This window comes from Odocoileus virginianus, chromosome 13 (assembly GCF_023699985.2).
Source record: "Odocoileus virginianus isolate 20LAN1187 ecotype Illinois chromosome 13, Ovbor_1.2, whole genome shotgun sequence".
NCBI lineage: Eukaryota > Metazoa > Chordata > Mammalia > Artiodactyla > Cervidae > Odocoileus > Odocoileus virginianus.
This window is the reverse complement of record NC_069686.1, coordinates 20503922-20521432: the sequence shown is the minus strand read 5'-3', so window position 1 is coordinate 20521432 and position 17511 is coordinate 20503922. Positions and strand designations below refer to the sequence as shown.

General features: G+C 39.3%; 1 protein-coding gene across 1 annotated transcript in view; it reads right to left on the bottom strand.

The window, feature by feature from the left end:
• LRP2 (LDL receptor related protein 2) overlaps positions 1-17511 on the bottom strand; it is a 153660-nt gene that overhangs the window by 65034 nt on the left and 71115 nt on the right. The window contains exons 27-35 of the mRNA XM_070476367.1: positions 17256-17464; positions 16188-16372; positions 15042-15270; positions 14234-14408; positions 12158-12280; positions 8446-8612; positions 7576-7719; positions 4343-4452; positions 1789-1966 (exon numbers count right to left, since the gene is read on the bottom strand). Coding sequence (XP_070332468.1) covers positions 1789-1966; positions 4343-4452; positions 7576-7719; positions 8446-8612; positions 12158-12280; positions 14234-14408; positions 15042-15270; positions 16188-16372; positions 17256-17464 — 1520 coding nt within the window. The remainder of the gene's footprint in view (positions 1-1788; positions 1967-4342; positions 4453-7575; positions 7720-8445; positions 8613-12157; positions 12281-14233; positions 14409-15041; positions 15271-16187; positions 16373-17255; positions 17465-17511) is intronic.

The following is a 17511-nucleotide window of genomic DNA, read 5'->3' as shown; positions in this document are numbered from 1 at the left end:
GTGTGCTAAACTGGCCCTGGGTTTAATGTCTTCACCAACCATTTCTGCAATGGAGATAGGAAACGTACTCGACACACTCATAGAAGACAGCAAGACAGCGCTATTAACACAGCACAGTAATAAGTCGGCCCCAAAACGACTCTGGTGAACTAGAGAAGAACTCAAGAACGAAGATCCTAACAGGAAGTGATAAGCAGTCTGCTCTGGAAGAAAAAAAAATATATAGACATAGCTGGTTTGATCCTCCTCTGTGTCAGGATCTGAGCTGATTGCTGGCAAGAGAGACAAATCGGTGTTGCTCCCTGCCTCTCTCGACAAGGGAATCCAGCAGTTACAAGAGCAGGCTATGTCCTGGAAACCAACAGAAATTCCAGAAGGGTGCAGCACAAGGTAGATAATCTCTGTGGGAAGCTGCTGAGGGAGTGTCTGGGACCAGATGAGCTGAGCACACTTGGCTCAGGAATCTGGAGCTACTTATCTGGGCCAGGGCTCAGGGTTCCTTGTGGTTTCACAAAGACCACATGCCTCCATCGTGAAAGCAGTTTCATTAGTGAGATAGCTAGAGAGAAGTGGTTCGGAATGGTGCAGGTGGCAGAAAAGGCAGGCCCTGAGAGAAGACGCACAAGGACAAACTGCCGGGATTTCTGTGATGATTAAACAGGCCATGCTTATTAGAGTGAAGGAGGAATATGAGGGTTCTAGCCTAGGAGAAAGGAGAGAAGTCACACCACCAACCGGCTCACAGATTGCGGAGAGCAGAGCGGATGTGGAAACGGGAAGTGGGAGCTGCTGGGTAGGCTGGTCTGGGACATGCTAACTCGTATGCAGAAATCACAGCATGAGGCAAGTACTTCTGTGAAGGGCTTTCACACACATCACTCCATTTCTTCATTATAATCACACATTAAGAGTGAGATGAGTCCTCGTCAAGCTATCATGAACTGAAAATCAAATCTACCGGACCACTTTTTGAAGAGCATCAATGTCATAAACAGATCTGAAATCACTCCTGCTCTCTAAAGCAAGGAAGCAACTAGCACACATTCAACAACCAAAACAATACTGTAGCTGATCAATAATTATTACTGAGTGTGTTCTTTGTGCCTAGTGCCAGATCAGCTGTATAAGCACAGTAGTAAAGACCAAGTGTTATTTCTGTGAATGAATGAAATTGTATACTTCCTATTTCTTATTGCAGATTATAATAAACTTCATCTTGAAGTTTAAAATGACCAAGAAAGGGAGTTCTCACACATTACAACTACCAGAAAATAATAGGCATCTGTGAGCAGATGCCTATTGAGCTCAGAAGCTTTCTGTTTAAGAAGAAAGGGCTCTTAGAGGAAAAATATGAAATGAGAGATGGAATTTGTCTTGAAGCAAAAAAAAGAATAAGGGAATAAATAACATTCTGTAAGCAATTGGACTTCAAGTTATTGAGAGAAAGGGCAATAAAACACTGGTGTATGTGCGTGCATGCCAAGTCGCTTCAGTCGTGACATTATGGACTGCAGCCCGTCAGGTTCCTCTGTCCATGGGGTTCTCCAGGCAAGAATACTGGAGTGGGTTGCCATGCCCCCCTCCAGATCTTCCCAACTCAAGGATTGAACCCACGTCTCTTCCACATCTCCTGCATTGGTAAGTGGGTTCTTTACAACTAGTGCCACCTGGGAAACCCCAAAAGTGGCTGAGATTGTTTGAGAACCACGGCCAGACAACTCAGAACAATGGATGTCAACTACACAAGTTCTGCAACAAAGACCAAGGGACTAAAATGTGCGCACATACCACTCCCGTACTGCTGACTGCCCAGTAGAGTTTTTGCTCCTCAATATCAAGGGTGATAAATGCCACATTTTCAAGGCTCCCGGTAAAGAGAGTTCTTCGAGATTTGCCATCCATGTTAGCACTGGCAATCTTGGGAGGAATGCCACTGTTGGTTCCTCGGTCTGACCAGTACAGTTTCCTACAACCATGAAAAACAAAGGTGTTTAGTGAAACATATCCTTTCAGTATGTATTTAAATGAAAAACAAATCTTTCTTGTCCTCAGGATGCACACCATTCAATGGAAGAAGTCTGAAGTGTCAATATCCTGTTACATACAGCGTGGACAAGTCCGTAACTAGTACTCTCTAATGTCTGTATGCTGCTGCTAAGTTGCTTCAGTTGTGTCCGACTCTGTGCGACCCCATAGACGGCAGCCCACCAGGCTCCCCCGTCCCCGGGATTCTCCAGGCAAAAACACTGGAGTGGGTTGTATACTTCCCAGTTATTATTGGGCGAGAGGCCACTTAAAATGAAATCTGACACAGGACACCATTTTCCACTGGTGGACAATCCTTTAGCTTGATCACACAGGAAGTTCATGGACTAAGAGCCTGTATCAACAGTCAGTTCCAGACTCACAGACTGCTAAGCACACCAGAAAAGAAAGAGCTAATGCAAAAGTATTCAAGTGCCTCCCTGCTCACCTCTCAGCCTTCTTTATTTCTTTTCAGAATCAATTACCACAAGATAAGCTACTTAATTTTCCAATTTTGATGGAAAATATAATGTATACACATGAATCCTAATCACACAGAATTACCAATTTCATTAAAATATGTGAAGATTGCTTTCCATTTCCAATGAGGACATAACTTCTACACATGAGTCAAAGTTTTCATTCCTTTCGAACTCACCTCCTGCTTCACCAGACAGCCCTCTCAAACTCTTTCACGATTCCTCAAACCCTTAATTCCAATCATTTGTATTGGCATCTTTCTTTCACCATCAATCCAGTATACCCTTCCCACGAACCTACTCTTCAATTCTAAACTTCTTTACCTCTAAGTTTTCAAACTGAAATTCAACCGATCTCTTCCATCTCTTCCTTTCTCCTATTTTATTTCTTCCATTGAACCTGTCCTCTGCCCTTAAAATTTGTCTGAGCTCTCAAACCTTCAGTCCCTCTACCCCTGGACCTCATAGCATTTTAACTGTTTTAACAGTACTCTTATTTATTCTCATGATCTCCTTAACTTGCTAACTGCTCACCCTAAGTTCCTGTCATTATTCTCTTTCTCCTATCCCATTCCAGGTTGCCAGAAGTTTTCTGGACAAAGTCACAAAACTCTTATGAATTCTGAGTTCGCTAAAAATTTAAGCTACTTAACCTTAGCTAAGAACTCTTATCACTAGCTAAACATTTTCTTTTTCCCCTAACTCTTGCCACTCCAATCCTGATTAATTTTTCTAAAATACAGATTAGGTTCTATCATTCCTTTCCTCCAAATTTCCTGCTGGCTCCTTATTTCTCAAAAAAAAAAAAAATAATAATAATACAGTACAACTCCTTAGCATGACATTAAAGCCCCTCCCTGATTCATCCCCAAGTGGCTTTAGCTGCTGTATCTCTCCCATCTAGTCAACTATCCCTTACTCGAAGTCTCTGGTTCCAGCCCTTTACACAATCATGCTAAGTACCACTATGCTTCTGGGCCCCCACTGCTCTTTGGCCTCAAGTACCACTTCTCAGCTGCAAGCCATCCTCCATCTACTGGTGGTCTTCTCACCCTTCAAGGTCTATTTCAAGTTTTCCACATTTATTCCAAGTCAAAATATATTATTGTTTGCTCTATTTTAAAATGCCTGAAATTCTTGCCTGTTTGAAATTCAGGGTTATTAATTTGAAAAATACATATTACATATAACTTAACAGTTATTTCTTTCTGAGATCTATATTTTCTTTTTTACATGGTGGTGGTGGTTTAGTCGCCAGGTCGTATCCGACTCTTGCAACCCCATGAACTGTAGCCAACCAGGTTCCTCTGTCCATGGGATCCTCCAGGTAAGAATACTGGAGTGGGTTGCCATTTCCTTCTCCTTCTTTTTTATATAATTTCTTTTTCTTTTTTTTTTTTGGCTGTGCTGGGGCTTTGCGGCACGCGAGCTTTACTCTAGTTGGGGCGAGCAGGGACCACTCTCTAGTTGTGGTACGCAGCCTTCTCAATGCAGTGGCTTCTCCTGTTGCATAGCACAGGCTCCAGGGCACGCGGGCTTCAGTAGCTGCAGCTCCCAGGCTCCGGAGCACAGGCTCTATTGTTGTGGCACACAGGTGTAGCTGTTCTGTGGCATCTGGGGTTCTCCCAGATTAGGGATCGAACCCACATCTCCCACACTGGCAGGCGGATTCTTTACCACTGAGCTACCAGAGAAGCCCTGAGATCTGTATTTTTCAAATGTTGGCATATGAAATCAGAAGAGGTCCTATGTTTGAAATCTTCCATTTTATCAGATCATAATACTAACAAAAGTGCTGCTGTATACAAGATATATGCTATTTTTGAATGAACACTCACCCATTAATAGGATCGATAGTTATGCCAACTGGCAAACCAACTCCAAGACTCGTCCCATCATTGGTAATCAGGGTTTTCCCGTAACTGACATCTCCTCGAAGTGTTAAAACCTGCATAAGAGGAAAATAAGAAAGCTAAGATGAAGGAAAACTGAAACACACAACAAATTCAAACTATGATCAGGGTGAATGAGAGGGTTTGCGTGATATTCAGATAATCCCTAATTGCATACCAGAGCTACAAGAAAATCAGCTCAATAGAAAATGGGAGTAAGAAAATGAAATCACCACTCAAATTTCTATTTGCAATTTATCTAAAAATTCAGGAGAAGCTATTTATATGGATCACTGCCTGAGTGAAACTACAAAATGCCTTCAGAAGAAGATGAGAACCATCCAAAGGGAACACCATAGTTCTCCTGTACCCCGATGCCTGGACCAGAGTACCCGCTGGTCCATCACTGCAAACACAGTTGAACAAACAATCTAATTCACTTGAGTGAGTTCTATATCATGTTAAGGGCCTGTGTGCAAATGCCCACCCTGCCAGATCCTACATGACTGACTACAGGACCTGAGGCAAGTAAGTTCACCTCTGAACTGTGTTAGTCAAGTGTGGTAGATAATGGTCCCTTCTGCATAGAGGTCCCAGCAACATGGGATAATTCATGTAAAGTGCTTTGCACAGCACCCGGCACAACTACAGTCAATGTTTTTTATTGACCTGTTTATGGGAACCCACTATATAGCAGGCATTATATTAAGCACTATCAGATTTAATCCTCACAGTGACTTTAAGAGATGGATGTCATTATTATGCCTATATAAGGTAATAAAGAAGAGGCCTAGAGAGGATTTGTAGTTTTCCTATTGCTATGTTTTTAAGCAATCTTGCTTGAATTGTTATAACGACAGTGTTATACCACTGTGAAATACCACTAAGAGATATGGATTACTGGACCAGAAGCAGTTTCTTATAGAAACAAGGCTATTTTAGTATGCACTTGAGACAGTCTGAGGTGAGAAATACTCGTAAGAAATAAGAAAACGTCTCTTGATTTGCACAAAGCCTTTTCTATAAAATCGTATTTCAATACAAACTGATTATTTATGTTTGCTTCTATCTTTGCCTTTCTATCTATATACATCTTTCTCCCTCCCTCACTCTTTCACATGCACACACAAACACACACATCCTTCTCTCCCTCACTCTTTCTCTATAATTTTCTCTCTTGCTTTTTCTCCTATTTGGATTAAAGTAATTTTTTCAATTTGCCTCTTTCTGCTACAATTTCTCTCCTTTTCCTAAGGATGCCTTTGGTTCAAAGGAAAGTCTCCTTGTTTTTTTTTGGAATAGCGGGAGCTCTCTCACAGACAGCCTTTCTGTACATTTCACTTCTCAGTTACAAAATTGCTTTCAGTGAGTGAGCACACAGCTACCCCTAGTGGAAAAGCTGGAATTCAACATGAGTTACTCCTATTATGATAGCTTAGTCAGTCAAGAATCTGCCAGCAATGCAGGAGATCAGGGTTCAATCCCTGGGTCAGGAAGATACTCTGGAGAAAGAAATGGCAACCCCGTCCTGTATGCTTGACTAGAACATTCCATGGACAGAGGAGCCTGGCAGGCTACAGTCCTAGGACTGTATGGGATCTTTAGTCAGACATGACTGAGCGACTGAACATACACACAACCATGGCACTGATCCATGGAAAGCATTTATTAGTGTTTGTTTAATGAATGCACAAATGAGCAAACAATCCAGACTCGAAACCAGGACTCCAAGGCAAGTTTTCTCTCCTCTGGACCTTGCTGCATTTGGGGCACAATTTAAGTTTTCATGGTTAAAGTAGCCTCACCAATACACACAAATGCACATGCACACACGCACACGCACATACTCAGTTCTTCAACTGGTGCTATCTCACCCTGATGGAGGAGACAAGTGCTCTGCTCTTGAAAGATTATCAGTCCACAAAAGAAGATCCCCTTTACTAAACAGGAGCATTCCTTCTTTGCCATTTGGAAAGAAGACAGTTTTGTACTGAGTGGCCTCTAGAGAATGAGTTTGGTACTAAAGGTCTTGGGCAGTAAATATTGCCTTGTCTTGGGCCAGTGATATTTTTAGTTGAAGTTGTGCAAAATACTTTCTGTCACTGTCCAAGGCGGTTGAAGCAGAATTGACTGCTGAACTTGTGGTTTATAACAAGGCAAAGTTAGACCACCCACCCCTTCCCACCCCACCTCCCAGAATCAGGGCAGTGAAGCTGACTTCTGTGGGCTTAACATTCTTACCAAATAAACAGCTTGAACCAGATGAGCCTCCAAGTTTCCCTTCATGTTAGGAGCTGCTGATTCTACTTGGCTTGAGATTAGAATACTGAGTACATACTGTGACTGTCCCTGTCACCGTGACCGTTTACTATGCTTTTTGACCCTCAGCAGTGTGCTAAGGTTTGGATGGCTACTGTGGAGGCTCCTGAGGAAGGCTACTGTGCATCTTCCTCATCGTTAGCATCAATCCTTCTGAATGTCCTAAAGAGAACCAACTTACTAACTGATGCTTCACCCAGAGCAGTGGACTGTCACCCTACTGTCAGATTCCCAAAACTGCCCCTTTGCATTAGGAATTCTCATTCTCACTCTGAATTAATAATCCCTCACATGTCTCAACCTTATCCCAGACTGGAGTAAACCAACACTAGTCAAGTTACCTCTGAGTTACTTCATGTGATTTCATACCTGTGCCCCTATAGAATTTCTTCTGGGAATTAAGAGTAAAAAGAACACTTATCTCACAAAAGAAAGGAATTAGAATCAAGTTTCTACTTTCTGTTTCACTGTTAGAGTCACAGATTTCCATCTTAGAACAATAGCAATCTATAAATTTGGTTTAGAACTGAAATAGCATTGGATACTTGATGGGGAAAGATAATGAAAATGGGCCTTGCCTACTATAAGCTTCCCTTTACATTGAATTCGTTACATAATTTTTATTTATCTTTGCATATATTTTAATAAATCATTATTTATTAAATTATTAACAGCCTGCCATTGATACTCAGGTGGAGACAAAATAGCACAGTGGAAAGTTTCAATTTTTAGGTTTCTCCGTGTCTTCAGAGAATTAATGTTAATATCCCTTTTTTCCTTCCTCCATATGACAGCATTTCCTGAAATTTTACATGAATTAGAAACCAGTGTTTGTGTCAATAGTTTTATGGAATTATTACCTTAATTGACCGAGTCACATGATCAGTAAAATAAAGGTTTCTTGATAGCCAGTCTAACGCCAGGCTCGCAGAAGCCCCCAGACTTGACAGAGGAGCAAACACTGTCCTGTTGGTACCATCTGTCTTCACTCTGTGAATTTCACCCTGGTGAGAAAGACAAGGAGTGGTGAGCTGTTTCAGGGTCACAGCTTCTTCACTGCAGTTGCTTTAAGATACTTCATGCGTGGAAGAAATGCAAAGTGCCAGTGCCATAGGGGGGCTCACTGTATAAAACACTAACGCCAGCAACGCTGAATCTTTCATGCTCTCCTTGCTCCTTCCCCATTCTCACAGGTCTCTTCCCTAATAGGTAAAGAAAGGGTCCCAAGGGGAAGGAAGTTGAAGGAATGTTCTTTGCTTCTAGAGACAAAGATTCTGAGTGAAGGCCACAGCAGCCACATCACATGTTTTCCTGAAATTCCCTTAGGGAATTATTGCCTTTGGTCTTAAGTGAAGATCATTCTTATGTTGGTCTAACATCTTCTGCTAGATTCAAGCTCAAGAGCAAACCTGGTTACTGCTTCCTCTTGGCATGTACTCCGCAGTTGGAAGTAGCCAGTTCACTGCAGAGAAAGTAGCAGTCACTTAATACTTGCTGAATGAATAAATGCACCCAAGAGTTTAAACGTGTTTATTATTGGGTCTTTGCTCCAGGCCAGCTTCCCATTGACGTCCCTCACTGAATTAAAAAAGGCTCAGTGTTAAACTAATTTCTGTCTGGGTCATTCCCACCCCGACGCCACCCACCCCAAGCAAAAATGTAAGAAGGCCTCTGTGAAGGTAGGCTCTTCAAGAACAAGCTACATACTTGGAATGTTATTCGAAACTTACTGGATTTTCAAGCCAGTAGATGAATTGCTCTGAGTAATCAACTGCAACATCATAACCATTGCGTATCCCTGATATGGGCACCATAGCATCAAAGGTATTCACGTCAGGATTAAGGGAAATTCCAAAAATTATACTGTTTCTTACAACTATTAGGAATGCTTGATCATCTGTGAAAATAACAGAATATCACTCAAAATTGTATCCCAGATATTTTGACTAACAGAGGGCAAAGGATTATTACCATTTGATAGGATAAAATGCCACTGAAGGATCATGGCAATAATTATAATGCATGACAGATATTTCACCAGAAAAATCAGGGTTTTCCTTTGGGTTTCAGTAGGTTGTTGGGTCATCAGACCACCAATTTCACACACAAGACTTCTGGAATCACCCAAGGTAGATCAGCATTTACCTTACACTTCCTTAATTCCTTACTCACACTGTTAAACTATCCATGTTTGGATAGTAACAGACAAGAAGTTCTTCCATTTCTAGATACAGAATGACTCAGGGAAGGGACAGTTGGATTTTCACACTTTGGGGCAAAAGAAAATTTGTAGTCTCTTCTTGGTGAATAGCAGTTCATTAGTTTTAAGTATTTTTAGAAAATAACACCACACCACAAAGTGTTGCCTAGTGTTTATGAAAGGGTCTAATTACCAAGTAAATCTAATTTATAATTGCACCAATTGTTGTTTGACTAATGTCTATCTTCTGCATTAGATTCTAACTCCCAAAGGACAGTGACCCCGTCCAATTTACTCATTATTATGTCCCCAGAGCTTGGAAATAAATATTTGCTAACTGAATGGCCCCATACATGAATAAATAGATGCACAGATAAGTAAATATGTAAAGTGTCTTCTGAAGTTCTCAAAAGTATCTATACATTGCAATTTAAACACCTTCATAATATGTCATTTAAACTATCAGTTTATGTAGGCTCTTTAATAGATAATGAGGTCCATTATGAAAAAACTAATAATGTTCATAAGTTGGGTTTTATTATCATTCCTCTGTGAGAAAAGGAAAACTTTGAAATGTGAGTTTGTGTTATTAAGACATGTAAGATATATCACCTATTAAGACAAAGTATAAAATGATTAATTATTGCATAATCTTCATGGGCTAAAAATGGTGTTTGCATTATTTTGATCATTCGGGAAGCTTTGCATATTCAGCAGGATTATTTTGACAATTTTTTCTTTACTTTCTTTTACATCCAATTAGCTTTTCCTTGTTCCTGGCATTTCCATTACTGAGAAACAAATTGACTCAATTGATTAACCTAGTACAGATGTGAAATTTGCAACTATTCATGAAAAGTACTACAAATAGATAGCATTTAGTCTTTCACAGCAACCAGCAATGCTGTTTTCAAAAACAGGTTTATCCCCAAGGAACTTAGAGTCTGGGGGGCCAGACAAAGAATACGGACCATGGCCATGAAAGAGTAGGTACAGCAGCATCTAGGGTTGGCTGGAAAGGAGATCAGGAGAAATGAAAATTTCTTCATTTTTATTTTTCATGTCATTATGTTATTAAGAATTAAGATTAGTGTTAGCAGGGCAAAGAACTGAAAAGACAACAGTCGGGAATGAAAAATGTATGCTGTCATTAAGAGGTGGCATTTATGACTCCCAAGCATAGTTCCTCCCAAAGTCAGACCTTACACAACCCTATTTTGGATGTGCAGCTCTTAATATTAGGGGGTGCTGGGAAGATGGTTTGAGTTTGGGGGGCTTTTTGGCACTTAAGGAACATATTTGATAAGCAATAAAAAAACTATTTCATACAGAGAAAGCTCTCCCATTAAAATTTTTATAACATAAAATTAGGAAAAAATAGAAATACTCCATCATCTCCCTTCCCAACAGTAAACACTACTGACATTTGTGTATCCTGTCCTCCAGATTTTTTTAATGCATGATTTTATGAATACATAGCCAATATTAAACAATCTCTGCTTTTTCACTTAATCTTATACAAGCACTTCCAAAGATATTTTAGACACTGCACAGACAAAATTTTAAAGGTGATCAAATAATTAAATAAACTGTTTTCATCTATGAATGTCTTCTAAGCTTTTTGTTGAAAAAAAAACAATTTTTTTTTTAGTTCACATATATTCGCACTCAGTAACCCAACCAGTGCTCAGAAGCCTGTTGGAAAATGTTGAAAAAGTTCCATCTCAGTAAAAATCAGTCCATGGAAAACCACTAGTGGAATTATTTGTGAAATAAGAAAAGGTATTTTTTAGGGTTGACACTTATCAATCACTACCAGATAGTAATGTAGATGACACCAATCCCCAACGCACAGTTCAACAATCTCTGCGTGGTGAAAGAATGTTTAGTACAAAGAATGTCTATAGCCCCGTTTAATCTTCTGCTGAAAGACTCTGAGGACACACTAAATTAAACAATGTCAACAAGGATTAGGTTCATAATAAATCTCTGAAGAAACATTGCAGATGCCAATCCCTTTGTAAGCATTACCAATAATTAAAATCTTTCATCACAAAACTATCACTGCAAAATATTACATGCTGATGGAATTAAATTTTCAGTAACCTTGCCTCTGTATAACCTGTAAACACCATAAATTTCCTGGATTCAGGAATATATTTTCCTTTCGAAAACTAAATTTTCCTCTAGAATTAAGACTACTTTTCTCTTAATTTAGGAATTTTTCACCATTAAACATTTACTTTTAACTTGTCCACAGCCATTTTTATCAGTATGAAAATATGTTTACTCCTCTTCACTGAGTAATTAAAGAAACTTGTTTATACTATCTCTTGAGATTTTTAAGCAAAGGCAAATGATTTCTTAGAAATCTCCTTTGTGGATTGACTACATCTTATCCTTCCTTTCTTGTTCCCTGAAGTACTTAGTATAATACTCACATACTCTTCAATCAACCCAGTAAGATATCTAGGATGAGATGAAGAATAAATTGCTCAAATACTCACTCGAAGTATTTCATACAAAGAAAAGTTTCATTTTTAGAACACCATAAAATAATCACTAGTAAAGGTACTGAAACTGGAGTCAGAACACCCATACTGTAACACTGTTTATTGACTACTGGTTATGAGAATAGAAAATGAAATAAAGAGGCACCTTCCTTGTGGTCCAAGGTTAAGACTCCACACGCTCAATGCAGGAGTCCAGGTCTGATCCCAGGTCAGGAAACTAGATCCTACATGCCATGCAACTATGAAGTCACATGCCACAACTAAAAAATGTCATGTGCCACAACTAGACCTGGTATAGCCAAACAAATCAATAAAAATAAATATTTTTTAAAATGAGATAAGTAACCTAAAAATGAAACTATTCACAAATATCCACGATTTTTATTTCTAAATGCAGAATTTGGAACTTCCCTTTATCACAGCTTGCCTGCCTATAACCAGGTAAGAAAAAATGTGAGGTTAAAGAATGCTGAACCACAGACACACATAATATTGGCTCCATATATAGAAACTATATTAGAGTTACAACTCATTTGTAAGGGAGTTTCTGTATATGGTTGATTGTAAATCAATTTTTGTTTATGGTGCTCAATTAACTCACCCCATACGGCACACACCCCACAGATACCTGCTGACCAGAGGAAACACAGCACGCCACTCCATCACCAAGTGCTTTAGAGTTCAATGGCAAGTTCCACCTTCAAAGTATACTTAAAGGACATACTCTACCTCTCACGCAAGTCACAGAATCACGAGCAAGATTCCACCCAGAAGGACAAGCACAGGTGTAAAGACTCCTTGAGGAAAGCAGGCACAGATGACTGCATCGGACATTGTTGCATGGATTTGAGGCTGTAATACAAAGAGAAGAAAACAGGGTGAATGGAAAATGCCCACATTAAAGTGAACAGAATGAATGAATAAAGAAGATATAGTATGTATATAAACATGCATATAATCAAATATTAATCAGCCACCAAAAAAAAAAGAAAATACTCCATTTGAGACAACACAGACGGACCTGGAAGGTATAAGGATATCACTTTCATATGAAATCTAAATTAAAAAATAAAAACAAACAGATCGGTGCTTGCCAGAAGCAGGAAATGCAAGGTAGCAAAAAGTGTAAAGGTGGTCAAAAGGTGGAAACTTCCAGTTACAAAATAAAGAAGTCTTGTGGATGTAATGTACAGCATGATGACTAGAGTTAAGAGTTGATCCTAAAATTCCTAATCACAGAAAAATATGTGGTGATGGATGTTCACTAATCTCACATTGATCGTTTCACAAAATATATAAATATCCAATCATTACGTTGCACACCTAAAACAAATGCAATGTCATTTGTCAACTATATCTCAATAAAAAAATTATAATCCCAGAAGTCTCCAATATTTGGACACACAAATATATAAGTTACCTTGGTTGCTTTGGTTTTTGCCCTTAACTACTTCACCCTTCTCCAACATCATCTTTCAACATAAGGTTCATAAGAGGCATAAGAGGGAAGAGTGACTTACCCAAGGTCACAGATCAATCCAGTCTATAAATGGATTATGAACTCAAACAGCCCCTGAGTAACCCAGAGCTTAGAAGTAGAAATTTGAAGCTACATAAGAGTCCCTTGGACTCCAAGGAGATCCAACCAGTCCATCCTCAAGGAGATCAGTCCTGGGTGTTCATTGGAAGGACTGATGTTGAAGCTGAAACTCCAATACTTTGGCCACTTCATGTGAAGAGTTGACTCACTGGAAAAGACCCTGATGCTGGGAGGGATTTGGGGGCAGGAGGAGGAGGGGACGACAGAGGATGAGATGGCTGGATGGCATCACCGACTCGATGGACATGGGTTTGAGTAAACTCCGGGAGTGGGTGATGGACAGGGAGGCCTGGTGTGCTGCGATTCATGGGGTCGCAAAGAGTCGGACACAACTGAGCGACTGAACTGAACTGAACTGAAGATGTGTTTCCTTGGCTGACCCCAAAAAGATCTTTTTACATTAAATGAAACCAAATGTGTGTTCTCTATGTGACCTTACCTACTGTTGTGAAAGTTCTGGTTAGGTAACAATCTTTCTTTTTTTCATTAATAACATCTTTGTGTGTTTCTACTCCTTGAAGTAAAGAGATTTGGTGTGTATCCTGTGCTGATAGGATATTCTCTAGATCTTATATATTCTCATTACATACACTTGGTTAGATGCAGTAATCCATTTGTTCACTTAAAAACTAGTAAAGCCAAACAGGCTTTCAAGGTGGTGCTAGTGGTAAAGAATCCAACTGCAGGAATCTGGGAAGACTGTAAATATGAGGCAGTTATTATAACAAAAGGAACCAGAACTAAACTCATAAATTGTGTGACTCTAGAATGTGAGAATAAAGAACAAAAGAATTATGAAAAAGAGAGCCATTTTCGATAGGATGGTCAAGAACCATCTGAGAGAATGAAGGCACAAAAAACCATCTGAGAGTAACACGAAGGAGCACCTCAGACAGAGATCTGGGCAAGGAGCACCCCAGGGCAGAGGGACGAGCCAGTGCAGACATTCAGAGATGGGCAGAAGCCTGATGTGCTTCTGCACCAAAAGGAAGTCCAGTGAAGCCCAGTGTGGCAAGAATAAGTGAGAGGAAAAAAAACCAGGGAGACTTTGAGTAAGTAAAGACATAAAAGGTTTGTCTTCCATGATAAATAGAAATCATGGAAATACCCTGCCCAGACAAATGGGTCTGCAACATTATACATGTTACACTCCCAGGATCAATGTTTTCCAAGCTATACCCAGGAAAGATATGTCTATCACTTACAAACTGGTTGTTTTGCAGGATGAACCACAACAATGCCAAGAGGCTGGTGAAGTGTCATCACCACTGACTGGTTCCCCCCATGCCACTTATTGGCTTTCATAACCTCATGAGTAGCACGATCACTCCAGTACACAGTATCTTCAAAGAGACTTATGGAATAAGGATGGCGCAGAATCTGTGAAGCAAAAGAGAGCAATGAGACCTGGAAATAAAAACTAAGATGAACAAAGTAGGAAGGGATACCTACCCAAGCAGACAGTTTCCTTTAGCATTTAACTTAATAAAGACATAGTAAAATCCTTGCTCAAGAGATAGAAAAAAAAAACATACTTCTTGACCTACATCCCCCTGACAAATCAAAAATACTTTCATGGACCTGTGTTATTTAGCCTTCATCTTTACTCTGAAGGCTAAAATAGCTCTTTAGTAAAATACATATTTTCTTCATTGCCCCATTTAACTTGTGAAAATAAATTCACCAGAATTCCCTGAATAAAAATACAAAATATGCAACAAACTATGATTTCATTGAGGAATTTACATATAATTAAATCATTCTTTACCTGGAAACAACAGATTGGCATCAGCTAAATAACAGATCAACTAAATCACGCAAGCTATTATTCTTTCCTAGACCATGAAGAGGAATAATTATTTTTTGTGAAAAAAGAGGGACCGGCCCTCATTCCTGTTGATATTTTCTGGATGTCTATGACACAGCAGTGAATTTTTTACTTTTCTTTTACTCCATATGCTTCCTGCTAACCCATTATCTTAGTTTAATTTCCTTTCTTGGCTACCAACTTACCAAATCACTGGCTATCACCTGCCTCCGATTGCTTCCATCGTAGTGACAGAAGTCTATGTAATCAAGATAGCCATCCATGAAATAGATTAGCCTGTTGGGGTAATCAAGAGCTAATCCAGTGGGCCAGTAGATCTTCTCCTGGACAATGACGGTGCGCTGACTGCCATCCATGCTAGCTCGCTCAATGCGAGGGTGATTGCCCCAGTCAGACCAGAACATCACACGGTCACTGTGAAAAGAAACGAGTTACCAATTGGACAGGACATATTTCTACATGGAAAATAACTGTCATTTAAATAACAGAATATCATGTTTATGCTCTGCTTAAAATAACACATCTCCAGTTCAGAATATATACAAGAGCTTACTGTGTCACAAAGTAAAACTGCAATCATAATGCAATCACAAGCCATCTGGGTGTTTTTATAACGTTCATAAAACATGCAGTACAGTGTGACATGCTGAAATGTCTCAATGCTTATTTGTGTTTCTGTACAATCCACATACAGTTGATCTAGAAAAGTCCATCTGTCCTTGTTTATCTACCCTGTCATTTTTAAGAAAGCCATTATTCATCATCATATTCATCATAAATTTCACTGGTGTGTAATACTTTACAATATCTAGCAAATCTACACTGCATTGAACATAATTTGCCTAACTCATCTTCCTGCAGAAGACAATCTAAGGAAATTCAAGGAAAGAAGCCCTCAAAGATTTCTAAGCATGAGAGAATTTCTTCTTTCCTTTAGGGCCAGGAGGCAAAAATTTCCTTACATGACCTAAAAGGAAGTTGTAGTAAACAATAGGAAACTGAAGCAAGAAAATCTGGCTTTTTGTTGTAGACATATGAAGTGTTTTACTACATGCATTTGTTAGACACTTCATCATATACTTGCAAGCTAAAAAATAATGATCTTTAATTTAAGTGAACAATCAATTGCTCTTGTGTACTTTATGAAGAAAAGTATTCAGATAAAGGAAGACAGCAACAACTAGCTGTATGGCTAAATTTATATAGAGATGTTTAAACAAGGGATCATTTAAAATATTGTGATATGAGTATTAACCACATCACATTACTGTTATTTCCTCTCATACAATGTTAAGGCAACATGATATTTAAGGGGAAAAAAAATGTCTTACGTAGCTCTGGGATCTACTACTAGTCCCCCTGGATTTGTTGTGTTTTCACTAAGCAGCACAGTCCTGTGGCTCCCATCCAGTTTAGCGACTTCAATTGTTTGCAGGGAAATGTCTGTCCAGTAAAGATTGCGTCCTATCCAATCTACTGCAATATTTCCAGTCATGCTGACACCACTGTCAAGTATCTAAAGACAAAAGTGAATAGTAAGTGAACTCTCAAGAAATAATCCAAACCCAGAAATAAAATGAAAATTGAGAATAAGGTATCACCTAACTTGTCCTATGATTTCATGTGAGGACTAGAAAATATGGTCTTCCCATGTAGAAACAGTAGGGTTTTCTAGGGAAAATCTACAAGATGGTGTAGAATTGAATACTCTATTGTGGGATTAGTGTGGAGTTTTAGTTTCAGAATTTTTTCAGTTAAACAAAAACTGTATCCATTTGCTAAGTTGGCCACCCTATGAAACTTTACAGTGTTCTCATGGCAAAAGTAATGCCTTTATTGATTGAGAGCCAACAATTACAAAATAAGGTTCTAAGGGGGCAGAGGAAACATAACCACCAAGGATGAAGAAATTGAAACTCTGGGAGACTGATCAAGAAACATAACTGAATTAAAGCTAAGAAAAGCAACTTCAACTACAAGGTCCTATTGTATCGCACAGGGAACTATATTCACTATCCTATATAATAAACCATGATAGACAATAAATAATAAATTTTAAAAATATTTTAAAAGACAAAAGAAAGAAAAGCAACCTCCCCTGTGTCTCCCTTGTTTTTTATCCACTAGGGGAAAAAAAAAAATGCAGAAAGGACTTCCAAGATGCAATGAGATCTCTGTATCATATAACCTGGTATTCAGGTTCAAGTCTCTCCCTTCAGATCCCATCAGATAGGAGTTAGGAACATCCAGGGCTTTTAAGTATGGATGGCCCAGAGGGAGACATGAGAACCACTTAAGATAACGTAGGACCTTCACTCACTGGTGATTAACAGCAAATAGATCTGAGACTGGGGAACTAGTCAGATCAAAGGCCAGTAGACATGTACTTATGTACTTACTAGTTTTCTATCAGTTCCATTTTGAAAGGCACTCCAGATTTTACCCTGAGTTCCATCAGACCAAAAGATACGACCACTGACGGAATCAAAATCAACAGCCACAATGTGAGAACCATGTTGGATAACCGGGTAGATAAAGTACCCCTGCCGGGTAATATTGCCAGCAATAAGCTGGCTCTGACTCGCCACCAGTAACAGACTTTCAGGTTCTGTCCAAGAAGAAAATAGAAGTGTCAATGATTCTGGGAGAAACAAC